This window comes from Cebus imitator, unplaced genomic scaffold, assembly GCF_001604975.1.
Source record: "Cebus imitator isolate Cc_AM_T3 unplaced genomic scaffold, Cebus_imitator-1.0 Scaffold9, whole genome shotgun sequence".
Taxonomy (NCBI): Eukaryota; Metazoa; Chordata; class Mammalia; order Primates; family Cebidae; genus Cebus; species Cebus imitator.
Window position 1 is genome coordinate 8,125,390 of NW_016107324.1, and position 11,330 is coordinate 8,136,719.

The 11,330-nt window shown below is 39.5% G+C and overlaps 1 protein-coding gene across 3 annotated transcripts in view; it reads right to left on the minus strand.

The window, feature by feature from the left end:
* SLC12A1 (solute carrier family 12 member 1) overlaps positions 1–11,330 on the minus strand; it is a 102,383-nt gene that overhangs the window by 70,784 nt on the left and 20,269 nt on the right. For all 3 annotated transcript variants that reach the window (XM_017545113.2, XM_017545105.2, XM_017545119.2), the window contains exons 6-9: positions 9,306–9,445; positions 7,768–7,878; positions 5,462–5,573; positions 3,382–3,509 (exon numbers count right to left, since the gene is read on the minus strand). In XM_017545113.2, the coding sequence (XP_017400602.1) occupies positions 3,382–3,509; positions 5,462–5,573; positions 7,768–7,878; positions 9,306–9,445 (491 nt within the window). The remainder of the gene's footprint in view (positions 1–3,381; positions 3,510–5,461; positions 5,574–7,767; positions 7,879–9,305; positions 9,446–11,330) is intronic.

The following is an 11,330-nucleotide window of genomic DNA, read 5'->3' on the forward strand; positions in this document are numbered from 1 at the left end:
CTCTTTTTTCTTCATGGACTCGCTTTCTACCATTAATACTTTGAATGTCTGTCTCCCTCCATGCTGCCTCAAACCGCCTCCCTCTTCCCTTTTGCAGATACCTGCATGAACTCACCCATGCCATGGCTGCCAGCCCTGCCCTAGTTCCTTTCAGAGCTCCAGACTCATAAATCTAGCTACCCACTCACTAGACATTGCTGCCCCATGTCCCTCTGCCATTTTCAACCTCAATGGACAAACGTGAGCTTCCTTCTTCTCATCCACTATACTGTGGAATCAATTCAACAGGTTACAACTAGCATTAAAAGAACACAACAGAACTGATGTGAGAATATCAGAAGGCATTGCTTGCAATAAAGCAGGGAACTCTTTGGGGAAATTTTTCTAAGTGTGCACTTGGTTGTGATATATAATGTTTCTTACTGTGGATCATAGTAAAAAAACCTTTTTTTTTTTCCTATTTCCTTTCCTAACTTTAACAAAAGCTGACATCTTTGGTTCTTGTCCTCTGCATGGCCTTAAATCAGACCCATGTCATCTCTTGTCCAGACTCTTAATGATATTCTCTAATTGGTCTTTCTGCCTCCAGTCTTTCTACCTATTACACCCACTCCCCACCTTCCAATCCACCCTCCACAAGCTGTTAGCAGGTTCTCTCTAAAACACGTATTTAATCATGTTACCCATTTGTCTAACCTCCTTAGAGTCTCTAGCTAGTTGGGGGATAATATCCAAATTCTACCATCTGTAGTTAAAAGGACCCCTGAGTTCTGTATAGAGTAAAAGTATATAGTATACAGTAGTGTATGTGTTAAAAGTTAACCTTAATTATAAAATCATACAAGTATTTTTAAATAAAAAGAATGCAACATTCTACAATAATATTATGACCATGTATGCCCCTAAAATCGTAACAGGCCTTTCTTTGTAGTTTTTTACATATGAACTCAAAATCAAGAGATTTCTCAGTAGAGGCTGCTAAATAAATAAAAAGTTCTTTACTAATGTAACAACCCTAAATCAAGTTAACACTTATTTTGAGAGAGAGGAATTTTAAGTCTTGTCTTTTCAGGCAGAAGTAATATCGTCTCTTTCTTTGTTTACTCCCTGAGTACATAGGGCACATAGAAAATTCTTGTAAGTATGTTTATTAATGTATTGATGAACGATTACATACCCTACTCTGCACATATAATAATTCTCATTAGCAGCAATTTTCTCAGTGCCTTTAAAAAAAATCCCATTCCTTCTGTTCCAAATGTCCCTCCTTTCTTTGTCCTGTTGGCAAACTTCTGTTCATCCCTCAAAATCTGGATTGAGTATCCCGTCTTCTGAAGAAACAGGAAATTGTGGCTTCCTCTTTCCTTTGCTCTTGATTCTACTCTTGTTTGCTCTGATTCATATAAGGGAAGTCTGTCTCCCCCTTTGACTATGAGCTCCTTGAGGGAGGGGTGAAGCTCCTTATTTCCTCAGTACCTGGTATGAACAGGAACTCAGTGAGTGCCAGCTAATCTGAACTGACTACTAAACATCCGATACAAATTAGTTTTTGGGGAGTCTAAAGAAAGAACAATAGTCTTTAATCTAAAGGTGTGTGTATAGTTTGCAGATATTTAAATCAGTGACTTCTGATACTCTTCCAAAGCTGAGAAACCAGGAGGTCAACATCCATAACTAAATTTCATGCAGCAGCGATACTACTTGAATCGTTTTAAACAAGTTTCTTAACTTTCTGCACTTCAGCACAATATGTTTATGCCATATTTCTGCTGGAGAATTTACCATAGCACTGTGGCCCCTAACATAAAAAGTCTAAATGCCTTTATTTATTTACTCAGTATTTATTGAGGCTATACTAGCTCTGAGGATACAGCAATGAACAAAATCAAAGGCAAAGTCTCTACTTTCATGAAGTTATATTCTAGGGCAAGCACCTCTGGCTCAAGTCCCTCCAACAGCTGTTTCCCTTTGCCTTCAAGGTGACTGAGCCCCATCAGGGTCTCTTAAGTTGAACCGTCAGACACTTCTCACTGTTCCCAGTTTTCTCACACCTGACTATCTTCTCTGCCTGGAATACTTTGTATTTCTTCATCCATAGCCAGCATCCAGCCTTTGCTTTATGTTCAGCTTCAAAGGTTAGTTTCTTGAGAAAATCATCCCTGATTAACTTAACAATTATTTGTTTAGTATTTTTATTTCACATCCCACTTGGACAATGCGTATGGTTTTCATGTATGTATATTTCTTGATGAGTCTTGAAAATATTTCTTGTCTTCCAAAGTTGATTATAAATTTGTTGAGGTAAAACCTGTGTCTTCTACTTTGTGTGGTGTGTGGTAGAAATGGCTTATCATCACCTGATATACATTTCTACTTTCCTCCTTTTAATATTAGAACTCCCTAAAATTTCATCTGGGCACATGGCTGCCCAGATAGAGACTACATTTCCCACCCTCCTTTGCAACTAGGTAAGGCCACAAGACTAAATTCTGGCCAATGGAATGTCAGCAGGAACAATACATGCAAGTTCTAGGAATTGCTTGCCATCTACATGCTTATCCCGCTTCCTATGAACTGGAATGTGACCCTGCAGATGAAGGGTGAACCACAAAGTAATAGTGAAACAAGAGAGGTCCTCTGGGTTCCTGTGCTACCTTTTGGAGCAGACCTTTCTTATTCCACTGGATAGCCTCTGGGCATGACTTAACATAAAATTTTAATTTATATTTTGGTTTTTTAGAGATCAGAGTCTTGCTGTGTTGCCCAGGCTGGCCTCAAACTCCTGGGTTTAAGCAGTCCTCCCACCTCAGCCTCCCAAGTGCCTGGAACTACAGACATGTGCCACTGTGCCCAACTGAGCTAGATTTTGTACATTAAAACCTGCATCTTGTTTAGGCCACTGTTGCTGGTCCTTTTATAATATTCCCATATCCTAATTCATACCAGGCTCTTTGCAGTAGTTCACACCAAATAATGAGTGGGATGCTAAGTGAAAATGTGATTATTTTCCTTTCCTTTGTTTTGTTTTGTTTTCACTTTTACGGGAATGTTTCATATTCTCATTCATTTGGGTTTAAAAGAGAAAGGGTGGTTCTGGTATTTTTTTCACTGAACTATACTAATTTGGGGAAAATATGTCATACTATCATACTACTCTGTTCTTCTGATATTACTGAAAAAGGCTTTTGAAAGAATTATCTGGAATAGAAATCCAAATATGGCGTTAAACAAGAGAACTTTTAAATCATCAGGAAATCTTGCAGAAACCTACAGATTGAATCTATAGGGTAATATGGTCACATTTAACCTCTCTAGCTTTTTGTGCTACCCACCAACTGCACCACCATCTCCCAGGACTGCAAAGCAGAGCAAACAACATACCTCCAAATCTCCTGAGATATTGGCACCAGCAAGAATCCCAGTAGCTGCTGGGAAAAAAATGGCAAAGACAGAGAAGAAGCCTTCCCCCTTTGTGAAGCGTGGCCCAAAGTTTTCTGCAAATATTGATGCTGCAACATAAATTATAAGAAAATTATCAGGTAGACATTTTTCATAGAGTAGAAGATTAAGTTACTGTTGGCTTCCCTAGCCCTAAATGCAAATACATTCCTATAGTCTCACTCTGTTGCCCAGGCTGGAATGCAATGGTGCAATCTTGGCTCACTGCGACCTCTGCCTCCCGGGTTCAAGCACTTCTCCTGCCTCAGGCTCCCAAGTAGCTGGGATTACAGATGCCCACCACCATACCCAGCTAATTTTTTTGTATTTTTAGTAGAGATGGGGTTTTGCCACGTTAGCCAGGCTGGTCTCAAACTCCTGACCTCATGTGATCCACCTCCCAAAGTGCTGGGATTACAGGAGTGAGCCACAGTGCCCAGTCACATTCCTATAGTCTAAATGCAGTGAACTTGAAGATATGGTGTACTCCTGAGGACTTTAGGTTAATATTTGTCAAAAGTCAAAATATGTATCATAAGGTTTTAGATCTCTATGACATAGCTCTGAAAAATCAATTTTTGCACCAACAGAGATCCAGGCTCCCTAACTTTTTTGAATCTAGAAAAGGTTGAAAGAAGAGAAGATGAAGAATTCTCTCATGACCACCCTGGAATACCCACAATGACACCACCACCCGCATCCAGACACATACACAACTACATCCTCACATGCATCAGTACCATAAACAATCAACACACTGGTGTTCTATGCCTTTTTTTGTAGCTGAAGAACCTTGTGGGTGCGTCTACTTTACAACTTTGTTACAAATGTACTAATCTTTTTACTCTTCACTTCCAGAGATTAGATCTTCGATGCTTATATCAAATCCTCAGTATGGGAGAATAGTATGTTGAGGAGCTTTGTTAATAAAATAATACCATTCCACAGGTTGTCACCAAATTACTCAACCTAGAAGAACAACAGAAGGAAAAAAGAGAAAAGAGGAGGAAGAAAAATGTGGACAAAAGAACCTGGGATACAAAAATAGGGAAAAAGGCTTAAAGAAAAAAATCTGACAGGAGTGCAAAGGAGGGAAAATGATAGAAAGGAAAAGGATGTTAAGATGCAAAGCAAACTGGAAAGTCTTTATGAAGAAAAAGAATCAGGAAGAAAGAGGTATGTGATATCAAAAAGAAACAAATACTGACAACTGAGTAAATAATGAAGGGAAAGATTTAAAAACTCAGTCGTGGATTCTTGAGGAAGCTAGAGGGGAAAGACAGGCGAAAACAGATAGAAGGAGTAAAAGAAAAAGAAGTCAAATTTCATGCTCAGTGATGTTGTCACAGGATGCTACACCAAGTAACTCCTACAATCTTTTCTGCCTGAAAACCTGACAGTGATGCTTAACTGGGTAATGTTATGGGAAAGCAAGGTGCAAACAAGTCTAGCAGGAAGAAAGAAATGATTACGTTTGACTTTGGTACTCTGCAGCAGTTGAACAAACTGAGCTGTGTTTCTCTCTTTCTACTATTTGATAGCAACAACAAAAGATTTACAAAGCACTTTCACATCCACTGTCTGACTCGTTTCTCAAAATTCCCTCAGGAAGTTCTTATTATCGTCCACATTTTGGCAGGAAAATCTGCAACCCAGTCACATTAGGAGTTCAGTCCAGCTGGTAAGTGGCAGTGTTGAGACCCAACCTTGTGTCTCCTGAATCCAAATCCAGGCTCTTCCCTGGAGAAATTTACTATCCATTTTATCACTAGTTAATCATCACTAGTTCAACTCAGAGATTTGCTGGTTTGAAAGCCTATGGTGTGCCCAAATTTTCTGGTGAAGTTTTTGCCTCTCTTATGTTCCTCCAACACACCTGCCATTTCTTTTGGGCTTCCGCACCCACAGGTAGCTTGAGAGGAGAACCAGACATTCCAACGGCTGGCGTTGGGGTGATGGGGATGGTGATGAGGAAGGCAATGGAGAAGCATTTAATGAAAAACAGCCAATGTGTTCCATGTACCTTGGTAATTAAAGAAACCTCTGGACTTCTTCTCATTGTTGGATGGAATGACAGTTCCAATGAAGAAGTTTGCAATGGCTATGAGAAGAATGACCAGAAGAATCACTTGGGCCTGGAATAACAAGGTAAAAGGAAAGCAAATTAGATTTATTTAACAACTTTTTACATAATTATAAAAGTTGTAAGTGTCTACTGCAGAAAGGCTCTATCTGATTATTTCAGTTATGTCTCTGCTACCCAGAATAGGTAATAAGTGCATCCTTATTAAAATAGCATCTAAATAGGCCTTATTCTACTTTGATGTATAGACCTCATTTTGAATAGAGTATGGGTTTGGGCACTTGAAGGTGACATTTCTGTAACATTCTAAGTAGCAGGTGGGTAACTTCCACCATTGTTCCAGGAATGTAAATGAAGCCAAAAGTGTTAACACTGATAGACTTTAGGGGGGTTTTGTTTGTTCGTTTTTAGAAGAGCACTTGTGGGTTGTGTCTGTTCCCAGTGCTAACTGCAGGGGTTCGAGAATGCAGAATGATGAATAGAATTCCTGCGATGCCCAGTGCACTTGATGTCAGGCTGCTGTTGTGTGCTCAGCACAAGCAGTCTGCAAGGTTTGCTGGCCAGATGGTCTTCCTTCAGCCCTTCCAATGCTGCAAGGTGTTTATGGCTTGGTGTTGCCATATGCTGTTTCCTTTACCTGCAAAGTACTTCACTCTATTCCTTGCATGGCCATTTCCTTCTTTTCATCCTTTAAATCTCAGTTACTCCTCAGAGAGGCCTTTCTTGACCATTTAATCTTTTATATTTTATTTAATTTTGTTTTCTTGCTCTGTCACCCACGCTGGAATGCCATAGTGTGACCTTGGTTCACTGCACTTCCACCTCCTGGGTTCAAGCAATTCCCCTGCTTCAGCCTCCTGAGTAGCTGGGACTACAGGCGCACGCCACCATGCTCGGCTAATTTTGNCTTTACCATGTTGGCCAGGCTGGTCTCGAACTCCTGACCTCATGATCCACCCACCTTGGCCTCCCAAAGTGCTGGGATTACAGGTGTGAGCCACTGCGCCTGGCCCATTTAATCTAAATAATAACAGTTATCTGGTCACTGAGGGCTTACAATAGAACAGATGCAGATTTAACTTTATCTGTATTCTTTTATGTAAATAAAACCATTAACAAACTGACAGCTTTATGAAGTAGGCAATATTATTCTCCTCATTTTAAAGATAAAGATGCTGAAGCACCGAAAGTTTAAATAATTCACTGAAGACCACAGAGATATAAACTGGATTGAAATTCAGGCTCTCTAACTAAAGAGCTAGAGCTTTAAATGCTACCCTCTACTGCTACTAAACTTCACTGCCTGACTCAGGGAATACAGTTCTCTAAAGTAGGGTTCTCCTGTGTTTTTTCATCACAGTGTCTTGTTGATTCTACTTTTCACAAATTATCTTTTTATATTTATTTATTTGTTTGCCTATTATTCATCTCTTCATAGACCACACGTAAGGATTAAGCCCATTTCGGTCACAGGTGAATATCTAGTGCCTAGAAGAATGCTTAACATGTGGTAGGCACTTACTTAATTTCTGTTGACTTGTGAATGCATAATCTACAAATAAATGCCATGTAGGAATGTTTTCTATTGACTTACACAAGTGGGAGGCTTTGGCTGTCTTTCTAGGCCTGATGACCACCTGAGATCTAGCTACTTTATCCACAGGCATGTAGGATTATTTTCAACTACACCAATCACTTGAGGGAATTACAAAGGCGGCAAAAGACATGTTTCTCATCATTTAGAAATTTGCTATCCATTTTATCACTAAACTCATAGGGTTTCTGGTTCTAAAGCCTATGATTTGCCCACATTTGCTGGTGAGGTACTGGGTTTCAGAACAGAATGTTAGTTTTTGCCTCTCTTATATTCTCCCAACACACTTGTCATTTCTCTTGGGCTTCTGCACCCACAGGCAGCTCGAAAGAGGAACTGGGTTTGTGACTGAGAGACCCAGGTTTCCACCGTGCTCCACTGCTGTGGTCATAAGGGGTCTGGGTATAAGGCAGCCACCTTGATGACAGCACAAAGAGATAAAACACAGCGGTCATGTGACTTGTGAGCCTGAGTCATGACTGCTTGGGCTTTTCGCTTTGCAGGCTTGGTGTTCCACCTAGCACTTGCCTATTCATTTCACCATAGCAGGTAATAACAGCAATTCTTTTTGAATACGGGGTTCCTTCTACTCCTGCAATTTGTTCAGGACCTGACCAGCCATTGTTGATAACATCATTTTTGAGAAATTTACCTTTGCCTCCCATTCCATTCCAGCTACTGAAATTCCTAGAAGAATCACTACTGTGATGGAGCCTATAATCCGGATGTCATTGGTTGGATCCACCATCATCGAATCACTCTCCTGGGGAAAAAATTATTAAATGGTTAGAGATACAGCTTTTTGTATGTGAATCTTATTGCAGCATTTAGCAGCAAAAAGAGACACTATACAATTATACCTGGGGCCATATAGGATAATAGAAAAATGCAGTATTCATACATTTATGAAGATAAAAACTTAGCATTTTTTTTTTTGTGATAATAAGGCCTTTGATAGTCAAGGTTAGGAGTTAGACATTTTAGAGATTCATTCTAGCTTTTGAAGCTGTTGTAGTACTAAGGAAAAATATGTATACACATACATATTGTGTTTTATTTCAGAAGAATGACTAGCTGTTTCTCTCTGTCAAGGAGAATCCTAGGGGAATAAAAATGAGTGTTTTACAGTATAAATACTGAAAATTAAGTGGTGTACTATTTAAGAACAGATGACACAAACCTGATAATGCAAGTCTTGAAGATTATGTACCTTATGAACTGTAAGCTCATTTATTTATCTAATTTTTATATAGAGGCACTTTCACCAATTAAATTCGGTGAACACTATCATTACTATGAGAAAAGGGCTGGAAATCAGTTGATATATCATCTAAGTAATGTGCTTGCACATACAACATCCTAGACTGGGCACCTAAACTAGGAAATGGCTAGTTTTCTGGTAAGTTATTTTAATTTTTTTAAATTAAAAAACATTTTTTTTTTTTTTTTGAGATGGGGTCTCACTTTGTTGCCAGCCTGGAGTGCAATGGTGTGATCCTGGCCACTGCAACCTCCAACTCCTGGGTTCAAGTGATTCTCCCAACTCGGCCTTCTGAGTAGCTGGGATTACAGGTGTGTGTTACCATGCCCAGCTAATTTTTGTATTTTTTGTCTGTTTCTTTTTTTTAAAAAAAAATTTTGTATTTTTAGTAGAGACGGGGTTTCACCATGTTGACCAGGATGGTCTCGATCTCTTGACCTCGTGATCCATCCGCCTCGGCCTCCCAAAGTGCTGGGATTACAGGTGTGAGCCACCACGCCTGGCTGAGTTATTTTAATTTTAAACTTTCTTTCCTTTTGGAAATCTATAACCATAATCTTAGTATTACTGTTGATGGCAATATCCGTTATTTATCTGATGTTTCATATTTTACACAATATTTCATGCACATTATTTCATTTGATCTGTGCCACACTTCTGTGAAATACATATAACAGTATTATTAACCTGTATTATACATTCGGGAAACAAAGTTCAGAAGAAAAGAGGAAGTAATTCAAACTTTCTTGAATGGTAAAGGTGAGAACCTGGGCTCAAAGCCAGATCTTCTGATGCCAAGCCCAGGCTCCTACCACCATATTTGATGTTTTTCCTCTCACTTAGTTGTAATGATATTGCCTAGTGCCCTAAGAAGGCAAACTAAACTAAATTATCCTGCTTGGAAGAAAAAAAGAAAAGCTTTTAATTACCTTAAGAAGATCTACTACAGTCTCAGCAAATCCCACCACATACATAGCAACAGCGACTGCATTAGCAAAAGCAAAGATCAGGCCTATTGATCCACCGAACTCGGGCCCTAAACTTCTGGAAATAAGATAGTAGGCCCCACCTGAAACAAGAAATGAACATACTTTACATTGAGGAACTGCTAGTATATATGACCAAACGATTATGAACATCTGAGAACATTTACAGCGTGAATTATTTCAATAACAGTATCACCACTTCCTAACAATTTTTGGAATCCTGTTTTACCCCAAAGAATAACTTAGCCCTTCTTGGTACTCTCTACTTTATCTGCAATAGAGGTATCCTGACTTAATAAAATACAATCTATTAAAATCTAAATGTAAAAAGGCTACAAATAAGAACACAGCAAATTTTACCAAAAAATGTGTTGTCTTCTTAAAAATATCACTGGAGGATTCAAATTAATAATGCAACTGAAGTAAAATTTTATATCCAAAATCTCTAGGAGTAGGAAAGTCTAGGTAGAAAATGAAGTAGGTGAGGTTTATCTTTGTTTTTCTAACTTCCTTTCTGTTGTGTATATACGTTATATATATACATATTTTCAGATATATGTGTGCCGACTAAAACAAGATATCTGTATAGTGTGACGTATTATCCATTCTATTAAACAAACTTGCTCTTCTATGTTTTTAGCTCAAGAAGGGATTATTATTGCTAAATACTCATGTATGTATGGGTGTAGCAAGGAGGTCCCTTGCCTGTTGGCCACTGAGAGCATGTGTTTGGGGGTGGTGAGTAGGAAGAAAAGCAGGGAGGGTTTGGAACAATTACTTTGCCCTTGAACACTGAAAAGGAAGTTCTTTTAAATATATATAATACTTCTGTGCACGTGAAGGATGGAACTAGATTGGTCAGCTGCCTAGAGGGTACCTAGGGCAGCTTACTGAGGGTGAAAAGGACTAGATGTTAGGAGGTCTTATTATCACAGACCATAGTAAGATTATGGCTTGCTATACTAAGCTGGCATTGAAGATGGGTACAGGTGGCACAGGAATGACAAACACGCCCAAAAACAAAACAAAATTACTTTTTGCTGAGAAGAAATTTCTTTCACTATAGTAACTCTTTTGGGCTCAGGGGTCAAAGTCCTCTCTAAAAATGTAACATATTGTCTGGGTGAAGCAAATCCCCCTTATTTCCTTTATACAGGTTACCTTAAACAAATGAGCTAGCCAGTTACCTAGGTGGGCTGGGTCAACAAGAGAGACAGGCAGAAGTTGACAGTGGAGGTGTGTCCTGGGCAGGATGGTGTTTTAGAAGGCCCTGAGTAGGAAGACCTGGATAAGGTGCCCAAGCTGATAACCAGAGAAACCAAAGGGGAAGGGGAGGGGCCACAGAGGAAGCTAGAAGAACACGATACATTTCATCCATTTCACTTTCTGCCTAGGCCTGCCTACTCCGAGATGATTTGAAAATAACTCTTTGCTTATGTATTTATTTATTCCCTTTTAATGATATTCCCTTGCCTGTTGGCCATTGGAAGCACAGTGTTTGGGGTGAGCCTCGAGGCTTGAGTGCAGGAGTGGTTTACTGAGTAGGAAGCATCAGCAATGCCAACTGGAGCACTGGAGAAGACCCATGCTGACGGGACCGGTGAGAGAGCCAGTGGGTCTCATCCAAGGTACAAAGAAGTCATAGATTTTGCTATAATATTCCATACCTTCTTAGCAGACACATAGTCAGTCTCCACTTTATAAACATGTCTCATCACAAGAAATGGGTCATGTCAATGAAGATATTCTAATTTTAACTGAGAAAAATTTGCTTTGCTGTTTAAATTTTGGATTATTTTGTTTTGTTTTAGGACACTGGTGATTAATTAGCAATATGTAAATTTCACTACCAAGGCCGGGCGCGGTGGCTCAAGCCTGTAATCCCAGCACTTTGGGATGCCGAGGCGGGTGGATCACGAGGTCAAGAGATCGAGACCATCCTGGTCAACATGGTGAAACCCCGTCTCT